Raw genomic sequence first — 14,868 nt, forward strand, 5'->3', positions numbered from 1 at the left:
TATATGATCCCCTTTTTTATTTATACATAGTTATCATGCCCCCCCTTAAGCGCCTCTTCTCCAGTGTAAACAGACCCAACTTGGCCAGTCTTTCCCCATAACTGAGACTTTCCATACCCTTTACCAGCTTTGTTGCCCTTCTCTGGACCCTCTCTAACTCAATAATGTCCCGTTTGAGCACTGGAGACCAAAACTGAACAGCATATTCTAGATGGGGCCTTACCAGCGCTCTGTAAAGGGGAAGAATAACCCCCTCCTCCCGTGAATCTATACCCCTTTTAATACAGCTCAAAACCTTGTTTGCCCTTGCAGCTGCTGCCTGGCATTGCTTGCTACAGCCAAGTTTATTATCTACAAGGACTCCAAGGTCCTTCTCCATTATGGATTTGGGGACTTTGAATGATATGGGCTTGGCAACCCTTAAATCAGTTGTATTCTGGGACACTAGCTCTTTAAAATACTGGAACATTTGTATTGTGTTAAATGGTTTCCACCTACACAAAACAGTTATTGTCTCATGGATTACACAGCTAGCACCCTGGCTGATACTATCCACCCATTATCACCTATTTTTAGAACTCTTTTTAACATTCAACGCTTTTCTGTCTCGGAATAGTGCAAGAGTGATAAAATGATATGTTTTGAGCAATTGTGCTCGTGCGTATTTTGCATTACGTTATCGTACTTATGTCACCCAATCTAGTAATTGATTCTTTCCAGGCCCTCAGGCTTATTGTATATGAACATATTGTCTCCGCAGCTATTACAAGAGATTCTCGTGATGACAAGACACTTAGAATTGATTCTGCTCAGATTATTGGTCATCTTGGTACTTTGCTATAAAGCTCCTCTGTTTCTTTAATACAAAGCATGACAGGTTCTTTGTCTAGTCACTGAGTTGAAGAAATCAAGGTCACAGTCCTACTAGAAACTAGGTATTTCCATACAAACGGGGGAAAACATATTTATAAATGCATTATATGGGCAAAAGTATGTTGACACCTGCCTGTTAAACCTCTGATACCTAAACTAAGCACATTAATATGAAGTTGGTCCTCTCTTTGCTGCTAAAACAGCCTTCACCATTTACTCTTCTGGGAAATTTCCTCTAGATGTTGGTGGTGCGATTTGGTTACATTTATATATGAGCTTGGGCAGGGATGCTGGGTAATTAGACTAGGCTTGCATTGTCTAAGGAAGGAGTTGCATTGCAAATGTTCAGCTAAGTTCTGGGAAAGCCAGTCAAGTTCTACTTTGTTGACCTTCCTTTGGGGAATTGGGACATTAAGGTGCCAAAACAGCAAATGCTCCAAACTGTTTCCACAAAGTGGGAAGCATAAAACTATTATTGTATGATAAAGTGCTCCATGTGTCAGAAATGATGGGTGAGTCTTAAATATCCAATTTAGATCATTAGAAGTGGTAAGTACCTGTGTAAAATTCTGGTGATAAAAGAGATCCATATGAACTGTAGGAGAGTGTCACTGTTTTTACTCATTCCAGAGATTCTTCAGTGTGCCATTGAGGTGGGGCAAAATAGTGGTAAGAAAAATCCACACCTTAATCTGTGTGTTCAAGAGTGGTGTAGACCCCAGACAGGGTTAGGTGGGGTAGCCCTAGAAAAGACCAAGAACTAATGCTGAGTTGCCCAGGAGCAAAAAGCACATAGGACTAGAAATAAAATTAGTTTTTAGCTTCCGCTAGGGCTGCCAAGTGCAATGGGAGTTACTGAGCACCTGAGTACCTGGAGAGAGTGCAGAGACTGCAACTAAACTGGAAAAGGGGATGGAAGGGTTAAACTATGAGGTTAGACTGTCAGGGTTGGGGTTGTTTTCTCTGGGAAAAGAGGCGCTTGGAGGGGACATGATTACTCTGTACAAGTACATTAGAGGGGATTATAGGCAGTTGGGGGATGTTCTTTTTTCCCATAAAAACAATCAGTGCACCAGAGGCCCCCCCTTTAGATTGGAGGAACAGAACTTTTATTTGAAGCAGCGTAGGGGGTTTTTCATGGTGAGGGCAGTGAAGTTGTGGTTAATGCCTATAAGAGGGGCCTGGATGATTTATTGAACAAGCATAGTATCCAAGGCTATTGTGATACTAAAATCTACAGTTAGTATTGATGTTGGCATATATGGTTTATGTATGTGAGTGTATTAATAGGTCGGTGTGTGCTTGGATTCAGGAAATGGTAGAAATTTCAGTGATTTTGGGGTTAAGCATATTACCTTTGTTGTGTGCATTTCTACTTAGCAATTCCCATTGTGGGGTTTATGATGGTGACTTGCTGCCATAAGCACACTGTCCTCTGAGGAGCTGAACCAGTTACAGCATCCGCTGTTTCCCCTGTTTCGGAAAAGCTTATATTCCCGCTGCTGGAGGCATAAGACTAAGAAGTAACTTATCCATGATGGCTGGAAGCTGCCTGTCTAGGGAATGAGCCTTCCCAATTTGAATTTCACTCTCTTATTTTGCATCCGAGTCTCAATCTTTCTGCAACAATATGCCCTGATGAATCGGCTTGGCTTACTGATAGACTTTCTTATAACTCCAGCAAGAGAACATACTTAAGCTATAGGGTGCTTGATCAGGGTGTTCTTGGTAGAAGAACAGTTTCAAGCTAATACGGAATCCTTGCATTATTATTCTTTCAGTTGGGACTGTATGTACATGGCTTATCATGGGCTTACACTTATTTAACTCCAGCATTTGACCCCTCCTGTCCTTGACCCCAGATTGAAGAATGAACTGTTTATAAATAGGGGCAAGATGCAAGGTGAAAAAAAACAGTTTTAGGCACCCATGGCACCCATGCCCCTGATCTATGTGTCATTGACAAAGCTGGTCCAGAGCATGGAGTTTAATGCCTAGTCAGTGGACATCAGAAACAGAAAATTAAACTTCTATCACTTTCCTGTTGTCTCTTTCTCAATGCCAGTGCAGTCATGGAAGCCCTTTTTTAAGGAGGCATGACATTTGAACAGTATAAGTAGACTATGTATTTTGTCCAGTGTCTTCTTGTCCATTATTGCCTGTTCCTACTGGTTCCCATATTACTCATATGCAAACCTCAAGCTGTTTTAAAATTCCCAGTAGTATCCACCTATACTTGGTGCATGTTTATTTAGTGATCCATGAGTTTAGCCATGTTGCTGTCCCCTCCTACACTACAGCCCCTCCAGGCATCTCATGTACCCTTGAGCAGTGCAGATTATCCTTCTGTTTCCCCTGTGCCTGCCCCCTCCCAGCTTCTGCACATGATAAAATCAGCCTTCCTCCTTGCCTGTGAGTCTCTGCTGCCTTATTCCGAGCTACTGTGTCATTATTAGATTTATGTTTTTGTTCCAAAGTGTTAAGGATCTGGTACATTATTCGCGGTGCTTATTTCTGTGCTCCATAAAGCATTTGGCACTTAGCAGAGAGGACTGGAGAGGTGCGAGCGAAAGTAGAACATGAAGTGGATTTAGTGGAAGGTTTATCACAGGGCCTGTATATAATAAGACAAATCAACTTAATAATAAACTGGGTTACATTACAATCGATGGGATGCTAAAACTTCTACCATCTTGACGTCAACTATAGATGAATGAGATTAATGACTGGCATTGAATGGCGTGAATTAGATATCTGAAACAATATCAGACAGGTCTCCTAGAGGACAACATAATCCGTTATCTCATGAAACCTTAGACTGTAAGCTCTGAAGGTCAGAGGGGTGTGCCAGAAACCATAAACAGTCTTTGGGTTATATAAAACTGTCCGCAACATCTAATAAGCAATGCAATTATTTGGTCCCTGCATGTTATATTACTGCTGAGGATGCAAATCCTGAACCTGTAACGGCAACCAGTTTCTCTATAATGATTTTCCTTTTTCTTTGTGTTTTCAGACAAACCCACAGCAAAGATTGAGTCCAGGCCCAACATGCCAAGAGAGGGCGATAAACTGCGGCTGCAGTGTGATGCCTACGGAAATCCTGTGTATGTATAACATTTATGGCGTAACTTTAGAATTAGTTGTGTGACTATTTTAATTCAAAGTTTTGATGTAGGAGGAGATTGCAAGGGATTAAAGGGAACCATGGTGACAGCAAGGGGACCCATAGTTGAGCCCCCAACCCATTGGTTTAGAATCCTTGCCTTAGGGGCCTTGCTTACAAATTGTTTACAAAGAGATGTTTACAAACTATCTGAAATGTCAGCAGAGAGTCAAAATGTCATGTTCCTCCTCAACAGGGAAGTTCATGACTTTTACAAGAACTAAAGGGTCAAGTGGGCATGAGTTCTACTTTGTCTCGCCAGTTTATATTCTAGTATTTCAGAAAGTGGTGCTCTCGTTCTACTTAATGTTGCCCAATGGAACAACACAACCTATAGCATTTATTTCTCTATCTTAGATGAATGAATTTATTTCCTTCTCTTTATCTCATCTTTTCCTTTCTTTCCCTTTATTTTTCCCTGCTGTTTTCCCTTCTCTATTTTCTTTCTTTTTCTTTTTTCCTCCTTCACCTTCCCTTTCTCTTTCTTTCTTTCTTTCTTTCTTTCTTTCTTTCTTTCTTTCTTTCTTTCTTTCTTTCTTTCTTTCTTTCTTTCCCTTATCTTTTTTCTCTTATTTTTCTTAAATTTTCCCCTCCATTCCTTTTTTTATTTACCTTCCTTTCTATCTTTCTGGCCTTTTCTTGTTTTTTTACTTTACTTCCCTTCTTAGAAAGTGATGGAAACATTACAAAGAAAGTGGTTTACACCAAATAAACTAAATCTAATTTACCAATAATTAATTCTTTTCTTTCTTTCTTTCTTTCTTTCTTTCTTTCTTTCTTTCTTTCTTTCTTTCTTTCTTTCTTTCTTTCTTTCTTTCTTTCTTTCTTTCTTTCTTTCTTTCTTTCTTTCTTTCTCTTTCTTTCTTCTTTCTTTCTTTCTCTTATTTTACTTTCTTTTATTCTCTTTCTTTCTTTACCTTATCTTTTCTCCATTTCTTCTATTTTCTCCTCCATTCCTTCTCTTATTTGTCTTCCTTTCTATCTTTCTTTCTTTTATTCTCTTTCTTTCTTTATCTCATCTTTTTTTCTCCTTTTCTTCCATTTTCTCCTCCATTCCTTCTCTTATTTGCCTTCCTTTCTATCGTTCTTTCTTTTATTATCTTTCATTCTTTACCTTATCTTTTTTTCTCCATTTCATCCATTTTCTCCTTCTCTTATTTGCCTTCCTTTCTATCTTTCTGGCCTTTTCTTCTTTCCTTTTATTTCCTTTGCTTTACTTCCCTTCTTCCCCCTCTAAACAAGTCATGGAAACATTACATAGAAAGTAGTAGTACACCAAATAAACTAGATTGTACATTACCAATGAAACACATCCAATCAATTTATAGAAAGTAGAGGAAAGGGGGGTGGCCGGTTTTCTAAACATCTGGCAGCTTTGTGCAAATATAAAGCATCTAGTCAATACCTGTGCAAGAAGCAGAATGGAAAAAACTTTCAAATATGGTAGAATAGGCTGTCTGAATACCGTCATTTGTGCTGCAATAAACAAAAAAACCTTGGGAGGCAAGATACTTGTCAACTGTATAAGGGACAAACAATCTTACATGTTTCAAAGCAGCTGGAGAGAAAATCTCTTGGAAAGATTAATCTGTAGGATTAGTAGGCTTTACTTAATGGAGAGATTTAATGCAACAGCTTAAGACAGTTTGGAGACTTGACAAAAAATACGGGATTCTTAAAAGAAAATATTTATTATGAAATGTTTTGTTTTTGTTAAGTCTAATTATATACTTGGTCAGTTGTACTGTTTACTAAACTTTTCACAGTTCCATATATGTTTAGTGATATATTTTTACTTACGAGACTTTGAGAGCCTATTAATATGCTTATGGGAGCAGTTTGTGGTATTTCTGGAATACAAACAAAGCTATTTCTAACCAAGTGCCAGAGGAGAGAGACAGAACAAGATCACAAAGTATCCCACAATCCCTATTCACAGCACCTATTCCCAAGAACCTGTGGGTGTATTTGGGGCTGGACGCCTTTTGGGTCCGAAGATGGTGGATAGTGGGTGATATTGAGTGATATTGGGAAAAATGCCTATCTGTTCTTGTAGGTACCCAGGTAGAATTAGCTTCCCTAACTATTTTGGAACTGTTTCTAACAGTAGCTAACAAATAATTACCACCAATCAGAACTACCAAACTTTTTGCCGTACTCAATTCCTTATCTCTATGGTTCTGCAGAGCAAGTGTGGGAGGAGGAGAAAGTAGTCTTTATGAAACACTGGGGGCATTTAAAATGCCCCTAAATCAACCTCCGCTCCATAGTTAGTGCATCGAAATAGTCTGCAAGCTAGGTGGTATGAGGGGGAGGGATACCAATGTGCATTCTATCTCCTGCAGCTCATGAACACAGTGTTGCCAAGCACAAGTAGCATAGTATTCATGGGGGTATCCAGGAGACCTGGGGCAATTCCTCAAAGAAGGAAGAAAGTGAGCAGAGTGCATTGCACCCTTTTTTTTTTTTTGCACATTGCCTTTAAATAGATAAATGAGCCCTGCAGACCTTATTAACGCTCCTTAAAGGTACCGTTAAACCCCAAATAAGGTTCTTATGATTTTCTGTTATGGCACAGAGCTTTGGTACTGGCAGTATCGGGCTGGGGTTTTAGGGGCCTACTGGGGCTGCCGACTGGGAGCCCCCCCACCTCAGTCATAAGCTCCCACTCCCCCCGGCACCATGTAGTGCACCCCATTTTGAGATTGGGGTCTGAGCACCGACACACACTGTTACAAGTGGGAGGAGTAGGCTGGGTTGACAGGGGCTGTAGTGCCCACTTTATGGTCAAGGCCCACTGGTTTTTTCCCCATGTCCCAATGGCCAAGTCCAACCCTGAGCAGTAGTTCCTACAACCAGCAAGCCCTCTGTCTGGTAAGTAAAAAAAAGAAAGCCTTTAGCATTCATTACAGCTCATTGGTCATTTGCTAGACCCAGAGCATGGAGAAGGAGAGCCACACTGGTGGTCACTGGCCCTTGCACTATTCTCTGCACCAACTAAACTGCAACTGTCACAAAGTCCAGAGCACACTTAGGGGGAGATTTGTCAATACATGAGTTTGATTTTTTTCACAATACAAGTTTTTTTTATCTAAAAAAAAATCAAATTTTGGTTGAAAACTGAAATGCCTGATATTCATTAAGTGCAAAAAAACCCCAAAAATTTGTATGAAAAGTTTTAATATAAGTAAATGGGAATTGCCCTAGACAAAGTCAAGCCATATTTTTCATTTGAAATATTTGAGTTTTTTTTTTTTTGTATTTCAACATATCTTTATTGAATTGCTCACAGTATAGTTACAGCATTGTTATCTTATAAATTAGAGCAGATGCTTACAATCAGATGTCCTTAGTTATAAACAATAAGTGATATAGGGTAGTAAAAAAGGAGAAGAGGAGTAGACCGGTGAAGAAGGGGAGAAGCAGGAACCAAAGACCATCAGAAGGCCAAGTTCGGGAGGGTTCGAGGAGAAGAGAGAGGGGAGGGAGAAGAGAAAAGAGGGGGCCAAAGAGAACTACAGAGTTTTTGAGTTTTATATGAGTCTGTGAACTAGAAAATTGGAGGTATTTGAGTTTTTTTTTTTTTATTGCACAAGTTTACCACATTTGAGCATTTGATATGTGAGTTTAATCGATCTAGAAACATTTCCAAACTTGCAAACTGATAAATAAGCTCAATAGAGTTGCAATTTTGCACCACTGCAGCACCCACAGATGTGTAATTGAGCCCTTATATTTTATGGCCATAGTGGAGGCCTGTTTGCTGGATATTAGGGTATGGGTCTGCCTACCAATACACAGATTGCTTGTGACCGTGACCTTGGTTCTCTGCCATCTCCAGGAGAAAAAGCACAGTTAGGCACAAGTTATATTCCAATAGCGTGGGCTCCATCTGTAGATAAACTAGCAGCTACCGTTTGCTCAGGTTCTTTGCTGCGTATGTTGTATATTTATTGCAGTTGATACAATTAAATTCCAACTAAGAACTGCTTTTGTGGTGCAATCCCCTCTGTGCCTGCTATTATCACCTTCTGTATATGAGATTTAGACAAAATGGCACATGTTCATCTTTCTCGTTCATTATTTTCCCTCTGTCTCTCTTCTCACGGCTCTTGTCATTGCTATTCAGTGTCCTGCTGTGTGTCTGCCTCCCTTTATACAGTCCCTTACTCCTCATACTCTCTGTCTTACCTCTCCCACACACTGCCTAACTGCCTTCCCACCTCTCCCTTTCTCAAGCCACCCACCTGTCTCCGTAATCATACTTCACTTGTCTTTTCACAAAACATTGGATTAGGATTCTAACTCAATAAGTGTCAAGACAATTTGTTTACTGTAGGAAATGTTAGGCTGCTCCGGAAGGTGAAAACTGCATTTATTCTGTACTGCTTTTTCTATTAAGCAGCTTTTCCCTACACTTAGTTCTTGGCTATACAGTAGCTACCCCTGACTATAGATAGATATAGCGCTAACTGCTGGCTGTAGTACTCAGCTGCCTATAGGACATAGCTGTGCAGAACGTAACCTCCACCAAGAGTATTTGGCTATACAGTAACTGCCCCTGACTATAGATATTGGCTATAGAAGTGTTAACTGATGGCTATAGTACTCAGCTGCCTATAGGGCATAGCTGTGCAGTACGTAACCTACACCAAGAGTATTTGGCTATACAGTAACTACCCCTGACTATAGATATTGCCTATAGAAGAGCTAAGTGCTGTCTGTAGTACTCAGCTGCCTATAGGACATAGCTGTGCAGTACGTAACCTGCACCAAGAGTATTTGGCTATACAGTAGCTACCCCTGACTATAGACAGATATAGCGCTAACTGCTAGCTATAGTACTCAGCTGCCTATAGGACATATCTGTGCATTACGTAACCTACACCAAGAGTATTTGGCTATACAGTAACTACCCCTGACTATAGAAGAGCTAACTGCTGGCTGTAGTACTCAGCTGCCTATAGGACATAGCTGTGCAGTACGTAACCTACACCAAGAGTATTTGGCTATACAGTAACTACCCCTGACTATAGAAGAGCTAACTGCTGGCTGTAGTACTCAGCTGCCTATAGGACATAGCTGTGCATTACGTAACCTACACCAAGAGTATTTGGCTATACAGTAGCTACCCCTGACTATAGAAGAGCTAACTGCTGGCTGTAGTACTCAGCTGCCTATAGGACATAGCTGTGCAGTACGTAACCTACACCAAGAGTATTTGGCTATACAGTAACTACCCCTGACTATAGACAGATATAGCGCTAACTGCTGGCTATAGTACTCAGCTGCCTATAGGACATAGCTGTGCAGTACGTAACCTACACCAAGAGTATTTGGCTATACAGTAACTACCCCTGACTATAGAAGAGCTAACTGCTGGCTGTAGTACTCAGCTGCCTATAGGACATAGCTGTGCAGTACGTAACCTACACCAAGAGTATTTGGCTATACAGTAACTACCCCTGACTATAGAAGAGCTAACTGCTGGCTGTAGTACTCAGCTGCCTATAGGACATAGCTGTGCATTACGTAACCTACACCAAGAGTATTTGGCTATACAGTAGCTACCCCTGACTATAGAAGAGCTAACTGCTGGCTGTAGTACTCAGCTGCCTATAGGACATAGCTGTGCAGTACGTAACCTACACCAAGAGTATTTGGCTATACAGTAACTACCCCTGACTATAGACAGATATAGCGCTAACTGCTGGCTATAGTACTCAGCTGCCTATAGGACATAGCTGTGCAGTACGTAACCTACACCAAGAGTATTTGGCTATACAGTAACTACCCCTGACTATAGACAGATATAGCGCTAACTGCTGGCTATAGTACTCAGCTGCCTATAGGACATAGCTGTGCAGTACGTAACCTACACCAAGAGTATTTGGCTATACAGTAACTGCCCCTGACTATAGAAGAGCTAACTGCTGGCTGTAGTACTCAGCTGCCTATAGGATATAGCTGTGCAGTACGTAACCTACACTATGGGGCAGATTTATCAAAACCCGAGTTCGAATCCCGAATGGGAAAAATTTGGATTGGAAACGAAAATTTCTGAAGATCGCAAATATCCCGAAAATGCTTACGAAAAAATCGTATTAGTCACGAAAAAATCGTATTGGCAATCCGAAAGTCACGTAATTTTCGTACCAAACCATTGCAAACAGCGGCACGACTTTTCGCACGACTTTTCGTGCGCCCGCGTGAAAACGCCACGGCCGCTCGAATAAATCGGGCGCGAATCCGCTCGGCGCGTTCGGACCTGTTCGGGTCTTAATAAATCTCCCCGCAAGAGTATTTGGCTATACAGTAGATAGATAGATATAGCGCTAACTGCTGGCTATAGTACTCAGCTGCCTATAGTATTCAGCTGCCTATATAAGGCATGGAGATCCAAATTACAGAAAGATCCCTTATCCGGAAAACCCCAGGTCCTGAGCATTCTGGATAACAGGTCCCATACCTGCTCTGTGTAAAATAAATGAAGAACTCTGGAGTTCAAATGCCATATTTTACACTACTATTTTACGTAAGTTCCAGGAGAAGAAAAAACGAATAAAAATTATGTAGATTTTACGTGAATTTTTACGCCTTTTTTTATACACAGCATCATATATTTGCCCCTTAATCTTTCCCAAAAATATACTGTAAAGTATGCTGCCCCGTCCCTTTGGTCTAACTACTTCAATTTATGTTCTTGCATTTTCTCACCTTACTGGGGGCCATTTATACTTATTCGCACAGTGAACATATTTGCCCTGTCCGTGTTTATATTTATATAGTTGGAGAAAGCTGGTGCATTAAATGTGCAAACATAATTGCAAATTTTTTATTCGCACTGCAAAATCTTTTTAAATATGGCATATTTGCAAATTCTTCATAATGGACTCTACATCTGAACTATACCGCAACACTGTTGCACACAATAAACACGCACGATAATCACAACTGCAGTCTCATTTGGAGACTTTTGTGCGCAATTCGAATTTCACTGTGATTTTCAGAAAAATAAAGATGAGCACGGCAGTGCAAAATGTAAGCATTTAGGGGAAAACATGCACAAAAGCAACTTTTCTCTGCGCAAATTTTAGAAATGACCCCCACTGTCTTTCTGACAGCTGTTACTGTATGTTTATAGTTCATCTGTTCTCGAGCAGTTTCCCTGACAGGTCTCGTAGATTTGCAACTTACTGATTTTGACTTTAACTTCTGCCTTATTAGTACAGGTATCGGACCCCTTATCCGGAAACCCATTATCCAGAAAGCTCCGAATTACGGCATGCCCGTCTCCCATAGACTCCATTTTAATCAAATAATTCAGAATTTTAAAACTGATTTCCTTTTTCTATGTAGAAATAAAACAGAACCTTGTAATTGATTCCAACTAAGATATAAATAATCCTTATTGGGGCAGAACAGTCCTATTGGGTTTAATCAATGTTTTATTGATTTTTTAGTAGACTTAGGGGCTGATTTACATACCCACGAACGGGTCGAATGGAGTCCGATTGCGTTTTTTTCGTAATGATCGGTATTTTGCGATTTTTTCGTATGTTTTGCGATTTTTTCGGATTCTTTACGAATTTTTCGTTACCAATACGATTTTTGCGTAAAAACGCGAGTTTTCCTATCCATTACGAAAGTTGCGTAAAAAGTTGCGCATTTTTTGTAGCGTTAAAACTTACGCAAAAAGTTGCGCATTTTTCGCGTAAGTTTTAACGCTACGCAAAATGGATACGAAAAACTCGCGTTTTTACGCAAAAATCGTATTGGTAACGAAAAATTCGTACAGAATCCGAAAAAATCGCAAAACATACGAAAAAGTCGCAAAATGTTCGTTTTCAAGTCGGAACTTTTCCAATTCGGGTCGGATTCGTGGGTTAGTAAATCAGCCCCTTAAGGTATTGAGATCCAAATTACGGAAAGACCCCTTATCCGGAATACCCTTGGTCCTGAGCATTCTGGATAATGGGTCCTATACCTGTATATCAAACTTGGATAGTTTTTACACTATGGGGCCCATTCATTGAACCCCGATTTTTTGGTGGTCAAAATCATGATTGGAAAAAATTCGGAGTAACCACGATAATTTCTGATGTTCGAAAATGTCACGAAAATTCTTTTATCGTTTGTACGAAAATATTGTGGTTGCGTTCCAAAAGAAAATTGTCGGATCCGAATGTTCGTAAACGATGCGTAAACATTTCTGGTTTAGAAACTTCAATGTACGATTTTGGAAGCCTCCCATAGGACTCAATGGCACTCTACAGTCTTTGCAAAAAATATGATTTTTTTTTGTGGAGGTTAACGAAAACCACAAAAAAGTCATGGAATTTTAACGAAATTATCGTGGACATTACAAAAAGCTCTATAAGTTAGAAAAAAAAATTGTGGTTTAATGAATGGGCCCCTATGTCTTCTCTATGCTCTTCTCTCTCAGTGGTTCTACTCCCTCTATCCTTGACTCCTCCCCCTCGAGCTTCTGTCTGACTGTTCTTCAAACCATTCCCTTGGCTGTTGTAGCTCCTCACCCGATTGCTTCTTTAGTTACTTATGAAACTGTTCTCTTGTTTGTGTCTGTTGTTAACATTATTATTATATTTATATGTGTTTTTCTTACTTTCTGTCTTGTCTGACTTTTCTTTTCCTATTATTCTTTCATGTCTCTAACATCTTCTGTGTTCCTAACTGGTCATCGTTTCTTCATCCACATCTCTTTATAGATAAAATGTCCTCTACCGTTTCTCTTTTGGTTCTTTTATTCTCTTAACTATTTATTATTCACATTATTCTTCTAAATGATCATGTTACAATTGATAAAGAATATCAATCCCCCCCCTTCAGTGGTCCATGAAGGATGTTATGAAGCAAGTCATTTTACCCTTCATTCTGGCTCCAATGGAGTTAAAGCTTTAAAGAATAAGTAAACCTTTTTTTTCCTATCAGTAAAATTACTCTAAAAAGCCTCCAGAATTACCTACCTTTGTCCCACCATTCTCTCTGACCTGGTTCCTCAGTCAGAAGGTGTTCGTTTTTCTTTGCTTCCTTGTGCAGAGTGAAGCCCCGCCCCCACTTCCTGTTCAGGTCTCTCATCAAAAAAAAACCCTGCTAATACACAGACTGGCTCCTGCTGCCTCCAGGCATGCCCAGAAGGCTCTCAGGTCGACTACAGGTAGTCGAATTGAAGAGAGAACTGAACAGGAAGTGGGGGTGTGGCTTCACTCTGCACAAGGAAGCAAAGAAAAACAATCACCTTCTGACTGAGGAACCAGGTCAGAGAGAATGCTGGGACAAAGGTAGGCAATTCTGGAGGCTTTTTAGAGTAATTTTACTGATAAAAAAAAAAAAAGGTTTACTTATTCTTCAAAGCAGGTCTTGTACTGTTTAGAGCTCAGCTGCAGGCCCCGCCCCCCTGGCTTGGATGGATGCTGTTCCCAAGCTAGCCTTGGTTCGGCCTTGAGGGCTGTGCCACCTGTTGTGGCATAAGAACAGTTCTTTGTTCAAATTGGTAACACCCATACTCAAACCCAGTGCTGTCTTTCTTCTATTGTTCAACCACACCCTCAGAACCCACATACGTATCTAATAAACCTACCTTTTTACCTCAAATGACCCTTGGGATCAGACTTTTCCATAACACAATGTCAAAACAAACTTTATCATAATTAATGTATAAGAAATGCGATACCATTCTGTGATACTGTCTGTGGTCATTGAGTATTCTCTGAACTTCAGGCCGTTCTTAAGCCCTCCAGAAGTTTTCACATCGACTCTCAAAGCTCACATAATAAATAAAGAGATCATGATCTAGTAATATAACTGCAATTGACAATTTCTTTGCTGTTCCTCCTCCAGGCCTGAGAATTATGTCTGGGAGAGGGAAAATGGAGAGCTCCCTGTATTAGCCAACATTGAAGGAAACAGCTTGGTTTTCCTCACCCTAAACAAAAGCGACAGTGGCACCTACACCTGTACAGCCTCCAACGCATTAGGAACTTTTATCACCCACTACAAGCTTGACGTCAATGGTAAGACAACCTACCCTGTGTTTAATGCCTGCATTTCAGATGACCATTGCAGTACCTGGGGAAAGCAGGTCTACTCATTGCTCTTCTTGAAGAAGAACTAAAGACAACATTTTTTTTTGTAATTGATATAGAATAGGATATAAAAGAAAATTCCTTTGTCGCTAAATACTAAAGTAGCACTATCTATCTGTTTCTGTATAGCAGGCCAATAACTTATTATATCACATGTTCAGGGGCCATATTATCTTTAAAATATACTGTCACCCAAAGAGCTCAGTGGAGCTCTTGATCAATCTTGGGGCCATACAGATCTCTTGATGGCCCACATTTGTCCTCCTTGGACAGCTCTGAGCTGAAGAATCACTTTATGTAAGATGCCATCTTGGCTTCTAGTTCAGCCCTGTGCTTGGGTTTTCCACTCTGACAGTATGCTGTCATAAATACATGGTTAAAGGCTAATTATATAATCCCATTAACCATAAAGACATGCTTAATGAGGTAATATGTTAAAAGCCCACACCAGTTCTACTCACCATAGCAACCAATCAGCATGAACCATTGACTTGTTAAGTAAAGTACTTTGCATGTGGTTAGTTGTTATTGGTAAATAGACCGAGTGTGTCACGGCTATTGATTACAAGGATCTATTAAAGGGGGTAAGTACTGTAAAATGTACCTTTCTCCTTTGAGAAACTGAATTTTGTAATAAAAAGCGTGTTCATAATCATGTCCAAGCCTTCAGTATAAGGCAAACACTTACTTCCAGTTGGGTTTAGCCACTTTTGCCCAAAGGGA

At 40.2% G+C, this 14,868-nt stretch overlaps 1 protein-coding gene across 2 annotated transcripts in view; it reads left to right on the forward strand.

Annotated features, from left to right (window-relative positions):
* Window positions 1-14,868, forward strand: part of cadm3 (cell adhesion molecule 3) — a 220,341-nt gene that overhangs the window by 174,804 nt on the left and 30,669 nt on the right. For both annotated transcript variants that reach the window (XM_002937752.5, XM_002937753.5), the window contains exons 6-7: window positions 3,890-3,980; window positions 13,901-14,073. In XM_002937752.5, the coding sequence (XP_002937798.1) occupies window positions 3,890-3,980; window positions 13,901-14,073 (264 nt within the window). The remainder of the gene's footprint in view (window positions 1-3,889; window positions 3,981-13,900; window positions 14,074-14,868) is intronic.

This window comes from Xenopus tropicalis, chromosome 8, assembly GCF_000004195.4.
Source record: "Xenopus tropicalis strain Nigerian chromosome 8, UCB_Xtro_10.0, whole genome shotgun sequence".
NCBI lineage: Eukaryota > Metazoa > Chordata > Amphibia > Anura > Pipidae > Xenopus > Xenopus tropicalis.